Raw genomic sequence first — 17,907 nt, forward strand, 5'->3', positions numbered from 1 at the left:
GCTCCTGCCTTTTCCCTTGTGCCTTTGGTGATGAAATACTATTTGTGATCTCTTGTGGAGGTGTCTTTAAGTTTTCAGTATATCTTACATGTGTCTGGCACTGAAACAGAATAGGCTAGACCACTCTGGTGAGGCTGGGTTGGTGGATGTGTGCTGTGAGACCAGGCTAATAGGTAATAGTTGTTTTGTCTGCAGCTCACTTGTTTCTGGCAGTTTCTGTCCCTTTTCTTGTACTTTGAATGAGGTGATTTGTCTTTGGATAATTGCTGAAGATATGCTGCTGAGATAGCTTAAGAATATGAAACTTTTATTGTAAGGTTTGGCTCCAGCTATTACATTTTTTTGCCTTGCGGATCTTTTCACTTGTTAGGTATTTCCCTGATTCACTGGATTTTCCAAATGAGGTAAAGAGAAGGGCAAAATGGCAAGTAGCTTGGTGATGTGTATTTCCTTTTGGTTACTTCTCTATTCTCCTGCTGTCCCCAGTCATTTCATGATGATTTTCACCTCCATATCAAAACAGTCTGTCATTAGTGCATCACTAATAATTTTTATGAATTTTGTTCTGTTCACTTGTATTACTGCCTCTGAAAAGCTCTATCAGAACTGCTTGCTGTAGCCAGTAGTCTGTGGGGAGTGATTTAAGGCAGTATTTAGTGGATCAGGGCATGTGTAAGTCTCTTAAAGCCCAGAGTTTTGTATTTGGGGGTTGTAAAATCCCTTGTAAAAGCCCATTAGTTCCACTATATGCTTCCCAGTGCGGTTATGAAATTAAACTCTTCTCCTCCACATTAGCCTAAAATAAACACAGATGTTTACTCTTCTCACTACAACGCAAGCTTCATCTTCAATTGTTCAAATTCCGAATTAAGCTCTTAGATTTTATGATATCTGGGATGGCATTTGACATTGCCCGAGATACAATAGATCTATTAAAGCCAAAAATCCAACACCTGAGGTTTGGGAATGGCTGCTTTGCTGTACTGTAGTCGTGTATTTCAAACAGGAGTAAGATGCTGTGAGGTCCTGGGGAAGGAGCACTTTTTTGAGAGCTGTCGTGGCTCTCACTTCAGTTCAGTTAGAGAACTCCTGCAAAGTAAAAAATACTTGGCTTCAGTCCTGTTTTCAGGGGAAACTACTGTAATACTTAAGCAGGGAAGACCTTTACTAAACACACATGCAACTGGGGTCACTTTTTGGAGATGTAAACAGTGTAGTCCATTGAATTCTATGTATGCCTGAAGCCATTCTTGGAGCTGAAAGCAGTGTTTGTATTCACTGGATTGCTTGCAGGGAGCTGCGGAGATGGTTTTGTTGGAGGGTTTGGAATTTAGATGTGATCTGGACATCATGCTTGATCCCTGTCAGTATTATCTGTTTATTGCTCTGGATTTTCTTGTCTGTATAAAGGTTTTGCCTCTTTCAGAGAAGTTTAAATTTCTTTGCTTTGAGATGCCTTATGTCGATTAAATCAAATTATGTAAATGATCAAATATTTTCTTTTGTATATGTCCTTGTAATATCTGTTTCTTCCTATGTCTTCCCTGCAATAACTGTCGTATTGTACTTTTTATCATCTTTCTCCTTTTGTAGGTACAATTGCTTTGTAAGTCTCTTAGAAAATTCTTCTTTCCATCAGTCTGTAGGACTCTGAACTCTACCCCTTTTCAGTGTCTATTCAAATGTGGTGGCTTCAATACTGCAAAATGTATTCTAGACTGAAGCTATGCCATAGCTATTGCACAACAGCTGTTTGCATTATCCTTCCTTGTAGTCAAATGTCTTGTCAGCAATGTTTATTTTGTTGATTAAAGCTGTGATTGAGCAGAGGTCCCCACTGAACTCTTCCAGGGAAGCTGAAGTGTTTCCTCAAGGAATGCCTAACCTAAAACTTTTGCAACAAGTCTGCTTTTGTATTTTACTTGGCGTTTGTTCATCAAGCCTTGTCTGCTATTGCACTACCCAGCCACCTTGCTTGGTTGCGTGAGTTTGTAATATTCTCGCTTTCCCTTGGATAATATAAGTATTATTTTGTTAAAGATATCACTGCCTAGTGTTCATCTCCTTCCAGGCCATTGATTAAATGCTTCAATGCCTGTATGTATTTGTAAATTGTAACTTTTTTTTTTTGCAGGGCATACGGCTAATTCTGTGAGATAAAGATCAGTTGAATGTTTTTATGTGTACACAATTCAAAACCATGGGAGCTAAAGTAGTTTTTGTAACCACCATTTTACTAGAAGGCCATATAGTTCCATGCAATTTTGCCTTTACTTTTCCATTTGCTGAGGAGACTTATGCAGCAGCTTGAGGAAATAGAGCTTTGACCTGACTGACCAAGATGCATTGGGTTATGCTGTCAATGCAGATGTTTTCCTTATGTTATAAGAAAGAACTGGACAGAGAAATGTCTTTCCCCAGTCAGATGCAGTCTTCTGGCTGGCATCCTGAATATACACATGGGTGGTTAGAGAGGGGAAGAAACTGCATGGCCCCTTGCAGGGTGTCATTGCTGACCTTCTGCCACAAGTAGATTTGTTCATTTGTATAAATACTGTTTGTTATCTCTTAGTCTGTTCCTGAGATTTGATAAGATGTCATTCACCTTCTCACCTAGTAGTCCTTTGAAACTTGGAGGAAGAAATGTAAACAGTTCTAATGAGCCATGCTTTCTTCAGCTATACTGATGGTATTCAAAAACCATACAACAATCTTTGGAATACTTTGTGAAATAAATCTTTCAGAGAGTGTTTGTCTAGATCTGGTTTATAGATTCCCAGATAGCCCTTTCAAGAAAGCTGGTGAGCTCTTCCCTGTGTACCCCTGCCACTAGCATGGGATAAATGACAAACTTCTGGTGAGGTACTGAGAGAACGAAGGCATAAGAACTTCTGGTAACCTGATGTTCCTCTTACAGTGAGTCTTCTAAGACCTTTAGGACCAGTTTGTGATTCTCACTGGAATATCTTTCCTGTCCAGTATCACTAAACTTTTAAGGTATTCTCATGTCCAGTTCAGTCCAAGCCCAGTGATGTTGTGGTTTTGAGAAAAAAGGACATTGCTTTCTCTTCCCAGCTCAGTTTTCAAGGAACCAATTATTTTTCAAGGCACAGGAAGGTATTTGCATCCTTTGTCCTACTAAATGTTCTTAGTGCTTAAACTTAGTGTGAGATCTCTCAGAGACTTTAGCCTCTGGCACTCCAGCTGTGCATCAGCAGTCTTTCCTACTGGAGAGCTGTTAAGAGGCCAAGAAAACTTTCTCCTTTATGGAAAGGCTGCTCTGCTAAAGATGAAGACCTCTGAACTGACTGAAGGTCTTGTGTTAAGCTGCAGGCTCAGTGCAGCTGGAATTGGGGGTTATGCAAAGCTTCTATGGTTCAGCAGGATCAGCTTTTGGAGGTGTATGCTGCTTCCCAGAGTGACTGTTTTGGTTTCTTATTTGCTCAAGCTAATGCTCTACTTTTTCAGTGTAGGATTCTACTAATTTTATGTGCTAACTGCCTTACCTTTATAAATCAGGTTTTATTTTCTTTTTAACATAAAGACGTATAGGAGAAGGGGCTGGCTGTTTCTCATCAATGAAATCAGATACAACTATTTGAGGGGCCTTACAGTCATAGAATCGTAGAATTAACTAGGTGGGAAAAGGCCTCAAAGATCATCAAGTCCAACCATTACCCTAGGACTGCCAAGAGAACCACTAAACTGTATCACTGAGGTACTTATCTATATGGTTTTTGAACACTTCCAGGGTGATTCCACCACTTCCCTTGAACCACTGCATCCTGTGTCTGCCTAAAGAGAAGCTCCTGGAGTTCCTGTCCAGTTCCTGCTGGTCTGAAAATGGGAGCAATCAAAGCAGCAAACATGTCTGTCTTACTCCAAATGGCTTTTTTGAGGGGAAATATGCAGAAGTAACTTAGTTTCATAGTGGGCAAAAAGTGCTAAGAGTTAAAGGCTGTTCCCCTTTTCTACTTCTAGTTTTCAATTTTGAAATACCACATGGACTAGCTGTTTACTTTGTACAAGGTCACTTAGAACCTGAGTCGGCATTTTGCTGATTTCCCAGGCTCTGCAAATATCAAGGTCAGGTTAGGCTTTTATTAGCTTCTTAATCTGTGTTTCCTTTTTTGTTGTCTTTTAGTATGTTTCTACATTTCCATTAAAATACTGTACAGATAATGTATTTGTGCTTGCTTTCACTAGCTGACCCTATATTTACTATATTTCAGCAATTTAATTGAAACTAGCAAGAGCACAAGAAATACCTACAGAATCTTGCAGCTAAATGAATTAACGCTTAGCTGGAGAAGTTGTGATGTTCAAAAGGACTGGGGTTCTGGAGATGTGTATTACACTGTACAATTCATAATGGAGTTTGCATTTGGAAATTGAATTTCAGTTCTGTGAATGAAAGACTTGATTCTTCCTAAAACTCTTTATGAGCAGAAAACAAGCTTACCAAATACATGGCTACAAATAAATATACTTGGTTCAGTTACAATTAAGTAAACCAGCATCCCTTAAGTAAAATGTTTCAGAGATCTTCTGTTTCATTTGATTTATATCTGATATTGCAGAGAAGAGTCTTGTGCAGAATATTCAGTGAGAAGTTTTAAATCCTTGTTTATGTCTGACACTGAAAAGAACTTCTGTCTCTGCTGTGAAAAAATCATTCAGGAAGCTCTCGGGACAGATCCTACCTTGCAGACCTAGGCCACTAACAATGGAAGTGTCAAATCTTCTCTTGGCAGCGTCTGCCCAAAATATTAATCTATTTCTGTCATTTGCACAAGGAGTTGAAGTCTCTACTGAAGCAGATCAGCCCTTTTTAGAGAATGAGAGGTGGCCATCCTGCAATTCCACTAAGAATTAAGTGATGATGATGCTTTGGGGGAGAGCATTCTTTAAAGCCCTTTATAAGTGTGAATGCTGGTTTTGGTGGGGGGAGAGGGTGGGACACAATGGGATGGGGGGGGATGGGTGGACACAAACACTAACAAAGCAAACAACCCTAACCAATCAACAAAAAATCCCAAACAAAAATACCCTTGCAAAACTCTGTGTAGACGAATTACAGTATGGACAGTTAATTCCATATTGTTAGCACCTAAGATTCAAACCCACCACATAACCAATCAGACCACCCCATCTACAAACCTTGATTTCTCTCTTTGGAAGACTTTGGGCTACAGAATGGATTTCCAAGCCACTTGAGCCCTACTTCAGCAATAAGGGCCCAAGCATTTTCAGCCTATTCACCAGCTCTGGTGAAGAAATGCCTTGGACTTTTTACTGGGATTTATAGTATTTTAAAGCATAGTTCCAAAATCCTTCCGAAGCTATTGCACTTACATTGCCTGGTGGTGATGAGACTGAGAACTTGGAGCATATCAGTCTAACTGTTAATGTTTGCCTTATGTTGTTTTTGATTTGTATATTTTTGCCCAGAAGTTGAGTCTGGGTTTCAGTTACAGTTTCAAGAAATAACAAGTTTTTTCATTAAAATATTCAGTAATAAAATACAATAGTTAGTAGTTCATTTATACTCATGTTGATTTGAATTTCCTTTGGGTTTAGAACATACTTCAGTAAGAGGAAGCTCTGTTTGATTCATATTCATAATTAAATATATATATGATTGTGATCTGGTAGCTGCGAAAAGAGTATTAGTAATTGGAGAAGCTAAGTGAAGATGAAATTTGAGGAGCTCACAAGTGGTGTGGTCTTGAAATACAGTTGAATTGCTCAAAGAAGTTTAAGCTCTGCTTTTTTTCTCCTCCTGTGGAGACACTTTTAAAAGTTTGTTTTAGTTTAGGGTGTGGAAATATGGAATAGCCTAGGACGTAGGGTTACTGCAAGGATATCAGTGATGTTATTCAAAATGCCCTTTCTGGCAGGGGAGGATAAGTGCTAGGAAGAAAAAATCCTAGCTGTTGGTGTTACGAGTGACACTTGAAATGGGAAGTTAAAACCAAGCCCAGAGGCTTTGTATGAGGGGTTATTTTTCTTATCTTTGCTTAAAAAAATACAAATAAAACCCACATGAAACACGGGCACGCCCCCCCACCTCCACCAGCCCACCAAAAAAAATTCCACAGAACATTATATTTGCAAAGTCACAGAATGGTTTGGGTTGGAAAGGATCCTAAGATCATCTACTTCCCAATCCCCTGCCATGGGCAGGGGTGCCTCACACTAAACCATATAACCCAAGGCTCTGTCCAGCCTGGCCTTGAACATTGCCAGGGATAGGTCATTTACCACTTCTCAGGGTAACCTGTTCCAGTGCTTCACCAGCCTCACAGTAGAGAACTTCTTCCTTATATCTAAACTGAACTTCCCCTGTGTAAGTTTAAATCCATTGCCCCTTGTCCTATCACTGCAGTCCCTGTCTGTTATTCTTGTAGGCCCCAAATTTCAGGAGTTCTATTTATCCAATCACAAGGCAAGTGTTTTTGAGAGAGAGATAACAATCCGGAGTAATGCGGCAACTTCAGTACTGAAAACTTTCCACACTCTAGTGATAGAATTGAAATTGGCTGCAATCAAAAGGAGGATGTGGATGCTGCAAGAATGCTTCTGCAAAATGATTGTGCATACTCTCTGTTTGTCTGAGTATGTTCTTTGATCTGAGTTGGGCCACCTCCAAGAAATGAAGGAAAATCACTTTTATAATAAGCAAATAACATCTTGGTAATTTTGTTCAAAAGGAAGTCAGTTATGTTGAGTTGAGATATGCAAAATTGCTAGGAACCAGTCTGAGATAACTTTCTTTTTCCAGTTTGGCTACTGATAAGCTAATATCGAAAGCTAATGGAGAAATTACTTCTGACAAATGCATGGGTTTGTTTCATCCTAATGAAGGGTGCTATGTTTTGCAGATAACAATATGAAGTGTTAGATTTCCCCCCCAACTGTTTTACTAAGTAAACTGGGAAGTGAGGGTTAATTCTGAAAACTCTATTGTAGTTATTACTAAAAATATTACTGGTTTTTTGACACAATCCTTGTTTTGAAGTAGTCCTACTGGAGGAAGGGGCACATGCACAGAACAAAGTCAGTTGTGCAACTGTTTTCTTTCTTAATAATTTTATTTCTTTGCCACTAAGGGAGAAGAATCCAGGGCTCTCAGGACTGAAGGCTACAATTTATTTAAGTACTTTGAAAACAAAAGGGATCATGATTTGAGTATGGTAGATGGAGATGGTGAAGACTGAACCTTTTTACATTCTTGCCAAAAATAAATGTTTCAGTTCTGTGAATGGGAGGAGAATGGGTGTGCGCTTTTGCATCGGAATTCCTGGGCCATTAATAAACAAGATGACTCTTAAGCAGTATCTAATAAGTGTTTTTAAATTGGCAAACCTAAATAAACTGGATCTCAGGCACACTGTCAGGGAAGATCTGTGAGCTGTTCTTGAATTTCTTATTCTTGGAATATGGGGGAATTCCAGGCAAATGTAAGTGTGCCTCTGATAGAGTAGCTGGAGGTGACAAATGGGAGGATCTTGGTAGTAGCAGCACAGTGACTTAAGAGTCTTGACCCAAATAATGGAAAGCTGCTGCAAGCTAGTGAGGGATCTAATGGTGTCAGTTAGAGAGGGTGGAAAAACAAATGGTCACATCAAACAAATCTAATCTTATTCTCTGATAAAGATGGTCTTTTGGTGCTATGTGCATCATATCAACATTTTAGGAAGGGTGGTAAAAGTAAGTTATAAGGAAGTGTTAAAAAAAGGCACGCTCTCAAGGTTCAGTGCTAGAGAGTTCTTAATGAAACAGAGAGAAATAGTTTATTGGAAAGAAAATTGTGGACAGCCTGGGAAGAAATTACCCAGTGCTTAGCCATTAGGGGTTTTTTCTGCTCAAGAAACTCAAAATAATGAATTACTTCAAACTTACACTAAAAAAATTCAGCGTTAAAGTAAACCATGTAACTTTCATTGGGAAGATGAATAAGTGTTAAAATAGTGCTGCAAGTGGTAAATTCTCCAGATCTAGATGTCAAAGCAAGATGGATTTGGATAAATACTTAGTAAACATGAATTGCAGAGCTTTGCATTGAAGTGACTGTGAAATTTGCTATCTGATGAAACTGATTGCATACTTAGTGATCCAGTGGTCTTACTTCTTAAAACTCTCTGAAGCACTGTACATTTGTTTTCTTCTCTCCAGTATCTTTAGTTATTAAAGTGTTTATTAGGATATTTATTTTGTCTCTGAAAAAAAAACAGACAACCAAATAAACCCCCAAAACAACAACCAAGAAAACCCAAAATATTTGGCATTGTCTGTGGAAATACCTGGGGGAAGGTAAAGGAGTATTTTAGGTAGAAGAGTCTCAAGAATTCTGTGCTTCCCTATCAAGTAATCTTAATTGCATAATTACAGAGAAAATAATTAAGTTCTCCTGACAAGAGTTACTTTGCTGCTGGCCTGTTGACACTGCTTTGGCCAAGATTTTCTTGTGAGGCCATCTTCTCTTTTCATAATCCCTTGGGCTATGTTGCAGGCAGCCTTTATTCTTTCTTACATCTTCGCAGGTGTATTTTCATATACTACAGGCTACCTGCTGGCTCTCACACTGTGACTTTTTAGAGTTATTTGTAGTTCACCTCCTACTTTGGTGTCCTTTAAGGATGCTTATTGTCTTTGTGTAATTTGATACTGGTGTTGTTGGAAGTTTCAAGCTTGAATGTCCTAGAAATAATGTGTCAATCAAGTTGGATTACAGTGTTTCCTTTGGTTATGTTTTCTGTAAGAGGACATTTTTGTGTCCCAGTGTTTGAACTTCTGTTGAACTTGTTTCTTTCTGTGTATCAGGCCAGTTTTGCACTGAAGATGTTGATGAATGTCAGCTCCAGCCCAATGCTTGTCAGAATGGAGGTACCTGCACCAACCACAATGGAGGCTATGCCTGTGTCTGTGTCAATGGTTGGAGTGGGGATGACTGCAGTAAGAACATTGATGATTGCTTCACTGCTTCCTGTGCTAATGGATCTACTTGCATTGATCGAGTGGCTTCTTTTTCATGCATTTGTCCAGAAGGAAAGGCCGGTAAGGACAGAAAACTTGCATAGGTCTGACACTTAATAGAAGATACTTCCTGAAGTTTATGCATTTGCTTAAGTGGTATGTTTATTTTACACACTTTGTGACCAAACCAGGAAGAACAAAAGGAAACATATGCTATGCATGAGCAAAGACCTTTTAAACCACTGTAGCTTGGGACAAAGAAGTATTTGTATTAGGCTGAAAGACAAACTTCTTACAGTTTAGATTGCAAGGAAAGCAGATCTCTTTGTAGCCCTTAGCAGAACCTGCATTTGTCTGAAAAGTTATGCATGAGGGTGACTTGCTCTCTGCCACTTAGGGTAATTGTAGTTAAAAGTTTAGAAGGCAAATTTATTCTGTGTGAGTGAGGATGCCCTTACTGGTATAGGGGAAAATTTGCTATTGTAGGGTAGGGGAAAATATGAGTGTCTCCTAAGTACAACTGCCTGGAAATACAAGTGATCAGGGTATCTGAATTAAGAACGTGAGCTTCATGTGCAGCCGTGTTTTCAGCTGTCAGAAAAATCATCATGCTGGTTAGAAAAAAGAGATAGTTAACTGCTCCAAGGAGGATATTTTGGTAATGGTAAGCCATTTTACTGCTCCAGAAGTACTGGAGTCACCTCTGAAGGCACAGAATCTACATTTAAGTGTAAGGGGGTTTTAAGTGTGCGGTGAAATCTCTGTGGTAGTCTATAGGTTGAAGCCTGTTAAATACTGCTTAAGATTCTGGCTGTGGGAGTCTCTATTTGATATATCAGGACAGAGGATTTGATTGTGTAGCGTAGTCTGACTGCTGTATCTCACGTTTTTTGATAAACTCTTCGGATGCTTCTCCAGGTCTTCTGTGCCACTTGGATGATGCATGTGTTAGCAATCCATGCCAGAAGGGTGCTCTGTGTGATACCAATCCTGTGAATGGACACTATATCTGCACGTGTCCTCAAGGCCATAAGGGAGCAGACTGCACTGAGGATGTGGACGAATGTGCAATGGGTGAGTTTCTATTTGCTATTAGTGAGTACATTAACAGGGAATTGGATTGTGTTTGCTTTATGAACTAAAAAAAGGGCAAGAATATTAATTTTGTCATAGCTTCTCAGCTTAAGTGTAACTCCTTTTCCTGCTCTCCTCCTTCCATTTCAGTGGTTTTAGATGAGTTTTAAATCTTGTCTGAGACCTGGGGCAAAGGACTGAGACGGGATAGCTGTCCATGTTTAAACTGTCAGCCTCTGGAATATGAAAAACAGCGAGATGCTTAACCATTATTCATTGTGCAAAAGGGCCTTAGCATTGTGCGAGGAGTGCATGAAAACAGATGTGATAACCTGACCCTTAGAACCGCAGTGTACAATGAAATTACCACAATTTGTGTGGGGGTTGTTGCAGCTCCTGCCTCAGTAGAAATATATCAAGGCTGTTTGACAGCCAGAATATGGCTGGATCTTTTGAATGCCTTCCGAGACTGGTGACCATGTGGGCTTTTAAAGCGGTAGTTCTCTGATATCCTGCTGTTGTTCTGTTTTGGGGATTAGCTGGAATCCTACAGACTTGCTTATAGTTTTCTGAGTGTTAGTTCATGCTTCTAGATGCATGAAGGTAATGCCTGACCAGTGTTGGAAAGAAGCACTTTGAATTTGATTCCTCAGTGTGCCTTGGACAGCACAGGAAGAACTAGTTTGGTTGTTTCGTGGCTGTAGTGGCATTTTGTCAGCCTTAGGAGTGAAGTAAATGTAAAAGATGATCTAGATAAGGCCTTGAAAGCATCATTCATTCTCTAATCCCTGCTAGTTGATACTCTCCTCTTCGGAACTGTCATTAGTAATACGGACTGGAGTTGCTTCTTTGGTCCATTGATAATGACAATAATCTTTCTTTTTACCTCTGACAGGCAAGTAACTGCCACATGTTTTCTTCAATCACAATAGCCTTTCTCAAAAAGGATAAACAGACTTTCCCTAGTATTACTTGCCAGAAAGGAATGACAACTGGAAAAGACCATGAATAAAGAATGCTGTGGCTTTCCTGCTTCAAGGAGAGGTTTTGACCCACACATGTATCTGTTTTTCTTGCAGCAAATAGCAATCCATGTGAACATGCTGGGAAATGTGTAAACACAGAAGGCTCTTTCCACTGTGAATGTTTGAAGGGCTACACAGGACCTCGCTGTGAAATGGACATCAATGAATGTCATTCAAATCCATGCCAAAATGATGCCACTTGCCTGGATAAAATCGGGGGATTCACGTGTCTCTGTATGCCAGGTAATGGGAGTTTCTGACAAAGATGGGGTTTGCAGCAGAGGAAGGAATCAGAGGGCTGAGCACAGGGAGGGTTGCCAGCTCTGCTGAGGTGGAACACAAAATTGCAAAGGGGTGAGGCTAAATGAAATGGTGAGAGAGAGCCTGCTATGGCAGCACCAGCCAGGACTTGGCATTTGTGTGTGGGAGGGAGAAAGCAATTAGAGGACTGAGAAAGAAACCAATCTCTACATCAGCAAAGGAAGTTAGCACTCTGAGCTCTGGAGTATATATGAACATATCTGTTACTATACCTGGTAAAGTGCATGTGCAGAAACTTATGTTTGTGAAAGCAAAGCAGGTGCAAACTTTAAAAGAGTGACTGTGTTTTGAGAGATACATACGTGGTGATTCTGGATGATAGTGTTTGGGTTTTTCTCTGCTTAAAATACCCCAAATGGTGCCAGCTGCTATTGACCTGAAGAAATAACTGTGAAGAACATTACTTGATTGAAATCATGCTTGTAAAACCTACACGTCCAGCATACCGATGAGCTATGTAGTCTGCTATTTTGCTTTCTGATAGAAAGTGGTAAAAAAAAGGAAAAGGTGCAAGTCTTACAAAATATAATGAAAGAATTGTGACCCCTGCAGGTGATCAGCTGATATAATGAAAATTAGAATGAGTTTTTATTAGTATCTAATCTATTTTGAAAGGTAGAACTCTAGTCCCAAGTATTTCACCCTTCTTAATGCTTTCATTTTACTCTGTCATTTGCTAAAAAGTTTTAAGCTAAAATTATCTGCTGTGTTTCATTCTTTACCTTTTACCTTATGTTGATGTATACCCAAATATACTGATATCTTCTAAAGTGTTTAAACATAACCCGTTCTCATCAAGTGGAAGAACATATTAGATGTGAATTCAGCACAAACTTCTGTTACTACTGGTTAAGTTAGCATGTTTAGCAACAGTGAAAAATACACATTCAACGTCCCTTTCTAACCTTTGGTGTATATTCTTACCTCATAGGTTCTGTCCATACTGCAAACTTGGAATGAATCTAAGCTTTGACTTTCAGCACTGGTGTAAGAGGCAGTCGTACTTCCAAGGCACTTCTAAGGCCTTCAGTCACCTCTTCTTAACCTTTTTTTTAAAAACAGGTTTTAAGGGTGTTCACTGTGAAGAAGATATTGATGAGTGTCTGAGTAATCCCTGTGTGAACAACGGAGAGTGTCTTGATAAAGTCAATCGCTTCCTCTGTGTCTGTCCTCCTGGTAAGTACTTATTTCTGGAAGCTTTTCCTGCTTCACCTTACCAAGAACTGCATAGATAATCAGTGAAGATTGCAGGTGATGTGTTTCTTGTGAGATTATTTTCTTAGTGCAGCATCTGTTGGAGTGCAACATGTATCGGTTGCAGTAGTATTGTGCCTGTAACTGGGTGGGTGTTGAGAAACATATTCTTGGATGTCTCATCTTGAAGGGTACTCAGCAGCATAAACTTCTGTTATTGTGGGTATTGCAGTGAGATAGAGATGAGTAATTCTAAATACTTTTTAAAAATCAGAACCTCTGTGTGTTTTTTGTCTTTTTTTGAGGTTTTTAGGTAGAACCCATTTTTCTATCGGTGTAATTTGTTGCTTGCATGAGGAGGGAGGTGGATTGGGTCTCCGCTTTAGGAAAGAAGGATAAATGCTGAGCTGAGGGATCAATGTTAGCTGTAGGGTAAATGTCACTTGTTTTCCTGATGGCTTACAAAAAGTCTTGAGTACAGAATATACTTGAGAAAAGCCTGCTCTGCATCCCTTCTTACTGACTACTGATGTTCTGCCTCCTCCTTGTTTCCTTCCTCCAAGAAGCATTCCTAGAGTGTTTTGGTTTTTTTCCTGAAGTGCCTAAGGCTTGGCTTATTATCTGACATAACCTGTTGATAGTTTGTGTTTCAAGAAGTGTATTGAAAGATACAGTGCTGTATTGTTCCACATTCCTCACTGCTGTAATTCTAGTCTGAATGCTCTAGTGATTTATGCATTGTTGTTTAATTTTAAGTTACTTGCTTTGTTTATTTGAAAGTTTTTATTGCTGGCTTCTTGGTTTTATAGACAAGCATACTGTCCAGTGGTGGACATCACTTATGTATGCTCCATCTGCTTTATTTCTGTTTGACTTGGCCATCTCAGTTTTCAAGCTGAGGCTCCTTTGACCTGGAGGATAGAAACTGTGTTTTGGCTGGTGGTTTGACTGAGGAACCAATCCACCCAGGGCGTGGTCTGTGTGCTTAATGATACAGTTTAGGTTTACTGAGCTTGTATTTGGGTGGTTTTAAGAATCTGCTAACAAATAATTCCTGACTGTGCAGCTGTTTAGATTAGCTACACCAATTTACCTCTGGATTTTCATGTTTTATCTGTCTTTCAGGATTCAGTGGTGCTGTGTGTCAGATTGATATAGATGACTGCTCCAGCACGCCATGTCTCAATGGAGCCAAATGTATTGACCATCCCAATGGCTATGAGTGCCAGTGTGCCACAGGTTAGTCTTGTGTTCAGAGCCCCTGTACTGGAGATCACGTGTAACCTAAATACATAAAGAGGCAGTCAAAGAAGCATCAGCATTCTTTCTTTCTCTAAAATACTGCTTGTTTGTTGTGAATCTTTGTCTACTCCTTTGCTGGAGAGGATAGTGTTTTAAGTACAGAAAGCCTTTCACTTGTGACAGCAGTAAGTTCACAATTGATGAGAGTTCTGGCCTCCCTCTTTAATCCCCATCTCTCTTCCCAAAAGGTGACAGCTTCTTTATTGACTGTGGAATCCATGAGTGGAGAAACAGCAGTGTGAAGCTTTTTGGCTGTGGCTTAGCTTGCTTTCTTCCAAGTCAGATTATATAGTTTAAGAGCAAGAGATACCCGGAGCAGTACTACTGTGTATTCTGATTTCTGTTGTGTCATGCTATTTTATGTCAAAAGCGGAAGATTGAAATGCAGTGAAAATTGTGTCCACTGGAAGAAATACCACACAGTACCTGCTTGCCAAAATTCAGTTAGAATGATTTGTCAAGCATCATACAGAAATATGGACAGAGCTGTGCATGGAACTGAGGTGGAATTTTTTTGAATGCACTACATTCCATTACTGCTTGGTTAATTACATATTTAGAAGCATCAGGTATAATTATGGGATTTTCTTATCTTCAGACCTCTGGAGTGATATAGATATATTTTATCTAGGTTTTTACATCTGGTCAAATAAGAGGCTTCAGAGCTGTTACACTCTAATTTTCAGTAAGGAACAACTTTTGTTGCTTTCAATTAATGGTGCCATATGCATTGCTTGTGATGCAGATTGAGAATGCCTTGGCTTTAGCTCTTCCATTATGGAAGAAGCCGAACAATTCCTTTAGCTACCCTTGTCCCAGAAATGTGCTGTTAAGTTGGCTAGCCTTATGTGCAGTTTTTCTCATTTTGAATCATCACACCCTTTCACCCTTCCCCAGAGTGCCTGAAGAAACAGTGAATTTGTTGGAAGTAGAGGAATGCAGTAGTTCTGATCAGGAGAGGAATAATTACTATTGTTAGAATTCTCCTTTTGATTACTGCATGTGACATTCAGTTAAGAGATCGAGAAATATATCTTTTAAGTTAAGCCACAGTTGAGCTACAATAGGAGGCAAGGTAATAATTTTTTGAATGAATGTATGCTAAATATGATTTAATATTGACAACCTTCTATAAGACTGAAATGTGGCATTCATCATTGCGGCAGGTCAGTTATTGGAAAATAATGTTTGAGTATGTTCTTGCTCTATTAATCTCATATTATGAGTGATATGTGTTCCCTGAATGGTAATCACCAGCTGCGAAGTGATTGAAAACTGCAAAATGTTTGGCCAAATGCTGTACAGATACCTCTATTTACTGCTTGCTTTTTGTCTTTTCTTTCCCTTCTGGCATTATTCCACTTCTCTTTCCCAGTGGTAGATCATGGCTTTTCTTTTCTTGAGTTGTCTTAGGCCTTTCCTCTTTTCTTTGCCTCTGTATATTTTTTTCCCCCCACTGTTTGTCCTCTTTATCGGTTTGGTTTTCTTCCTTCCCTAACATCTTTTTATATCCATCTCTCTAACTAGCTTCCCTTCCCTCTCCCCACCTACCTCCACACCCATTCATCCATGCATACGTTCGCAGAACTTGGAAATGTTAGCCGTCACCTGGTATGTTTGACCACAGAAATAACCACAAACCTGTATGAAAAATGGGGAGCCTGTTATCCACTTATAATACTCAGGTGAGAATCACTCTTCAGCTGTTGAAATTCCCTGCAGCTTGGTTTGTATCAGTCTCCAGTTGGTGTCTGAAATTTGAAGTTCTACCTTCCTAATCTTCAGCTGCTGGAAGGCAGCATGAGCAGTTGCTCCAAAACCTCATCTCTGAAAACCACTTACTTTAAATTGTCCCCGTTTCATACAGCTATGCTCCATCATGGAAAATAGGGCTCTTGAGGGAGTTCTTAGCTTCCTAAACCATTGTTTTAGCCCTTCTGGTGAATAGACTGTCCTCCTCTGTTGCTCAGGATGTTTCCCAGCTGAAGCAGCATGAAACAGGCCCAATTGCTGCTTGTTTCATTGCTCCTAACTGAAGAGGTTGCATGCAGTCTTTCAGAAATGTGCAGTTGCTGCTTGATTGGACTTATTAAAAGGTTTCTCAATAAAAGGGGCAAGAAACTTTCTGAGAGCTGCAGAAGCTTTGACTTGAGCCAAGGGAGTTCCCTTGGGAAGGTTTCTACAGCATCCTTGCAGTAACTTCTCATTCTAAAAAAGTCCCCCCTCCTTGTATTGTCTAGAGGAAATAATGGTAGGAGAGTGCCTTCAAATAGTTTATATTGATGGAAGTAAATATTTCTCATGGAGATTTATATGTTTACTCTCATTGCTACTTTTCTGAACAAACTAAAGGTAACCACTTCCAGTACCAGGATTCTCCATGCAAGATGTTGTGTAATGCTGTGAGCAGTGGAAGTGTGTTGTTTTCCAGGACTGGAAAATGGGCAGCAGTTAAGATGCCCAGTTACCCTTTGTGCTGTCTGCCGCTTTGCTGATTCTTAATATGATTCTTTGTATGTTTGCGTTATCTTCACAGCAGCATCATACCAGTTGACTTTTTAATTACTCCTGTTCATCATTTCTTACTAGGTTTTACTGGCCTCCTGTGTGAGGAGAATATCAACAACTGTGATCCTGATCCTTGCCACCATGGAGAGTGTCAAGATGGAATTGATTCATATACATGTATATGCAATCCTGGCTACATGGGTGCCATATGCAGCGAGCAGATAGATGAATGCCACAGCAATCCTTGCCTCCATCAAGGACGCTGCATTGATTTGGTGAATGGCTACCAATGCAACTGTTTGCTGGGCACTTCAGGTACATAAAGCACAAGTGGAAGTACTGAATTCTAACAGAATTCAACCATTTAATTATTTCTTATGTGTGCTCTGGTGTGTGCTAAATTTGCATACAGAGATAAGCTTATGGTATGACAGTATGATTTTCACATTATTTCTCCTTGCTGAATTTTGGTGTGGTTGTGTGGGTTGCCTAACCTCACTGCTACTGCAGCTAGTCTTGGAAGAACTTACTTTCTCTTTACTCCCAAAATTCAGACATGCAGGAAAAAATAGGCATGGTATTCAGAATGCTTTATTCTTTTATTTAAACATTTAGTACAAGTTCAGGGTTATATTCAGTCAGCAAGCAGTGACACAGGTGACATTCGTTGGTGTCGCAATGCTTCTTCATCATGTTTAAGTTGCCCCAATGTATGTGTAACTTTGAAGCAGATGGAATTCTTCATTTGGCTATTTCTGGGAAATAGTTTTGTTGTTGTCCTTGTAAGGATGGGCCTTCTCATTCCTTTTTTTTTTTTTTTTTTTTTCCCAGGAGTGAACTGTGAAAATAACTTTGATGACTGTGCAAGTAACCCATGCATTCACGGGGACTGTATTGATGGCATTAATCGCTACAATTGTGCTTGTAAACCTGGATTTACAGGTAAAGTCAGCGACCCAATAGCTTTGAGTCATTTTGAAGATAGTTATCCAGGTAGCTAAGGAAGCTGTTCTTTGCATACTGACTGCAAGGGACTCATTATCTTGGTAAATCCTTCTAATCCTTGAACCTCAGCATCTCACATTACAGAAAGTTCTACCAAGCAGAAAAATGGTTTAATCTGTGCTGTGAAATGCCATTCTTGTTAGGCAGTTAAATCTAATTCATGGTTCTTGGTTTTAAAACAAATAAACTCATGTGACTTTGGTTTATTATTTACAGTTTCTTTCCACAGGCAGAGAGACTGTGTACAATATAGAGGTGTTTGATTAGACAGTACCTTGGGCTTTGATCATGAACAATTTTTCTGTTTCTGTGAAAGCAAATCATTATTAACTCAGTGTTCTAATGAGCTGCTCTCCACTCTGAAGTCTTCAAATGGATACCCTGCTTTTTTCATTGCTTCTCTTTCATAGTATGTTCTGTTCTGTTTCCTTTTTAAATTATAAAGACTTATCTAATACACTAAAAGTAGGGCTGAAAAAAGCAGCTTTTAGGCACTGGT

The 17,907-nt window shown here is 39.5% G+C and overlaps 1 protein-coding gene across 1 annotated transcript in view; it reads left to right on the forward strand.

The window, feature by feature from the left end:
• The window catches only part of NOTCH2 (notch receptor 2), a gene marked incomplete at its 5' end in the record, with an annotated part of 83,565 nt that overhangs the window by 34,511 nt on the left and 31,147 nt on the right, over positions 1 to 17,907 (forward strand). Inside the window, 7 exons of the mRNA XM_080624167.1 lie at positions 8,827 to 9,060; positions 9,898 to 10,053; positions 11,133 to 11,321; positions 12,462 to 12,575; positions 13,719 to 13,832; positions 16,485 to 16,718; positions 17,235 to 17,345. Of these exons, the coding sequence (XP_080480293.1) occupies positions 8,827 to 9,060; positions 9,898 to 10,053; positions 11,133 to 11,321; positions 12,462 to 12,575; positions 13,719 to 13,832; positions 16,485 to 16,718; positions 17,235 to 17,345 (1,152 nt within the window). The remainder of the gene's footprint in view (positions 1 to 8,826; positions 9,061 to 9,897; positions 10,054 to 11,132; positions 11,322 to 12,461; positions 12,576 to 13,718; positions 13,833 to 16,484; positions 16,719 to 17,234; positions 17,346 to 17,907) is intronic.

Source organism: Psittacula echo, assembly GCF_963264785.1.
Source record: "Psittacula echo genome assembly, chromosome: 7".
Classification (NCBI taxonomy): Eukaryota; Metazoa; Chordata; class Aves; order Psittaciformes; family Psittacidae; genus Psittacula; species Psittacula echo.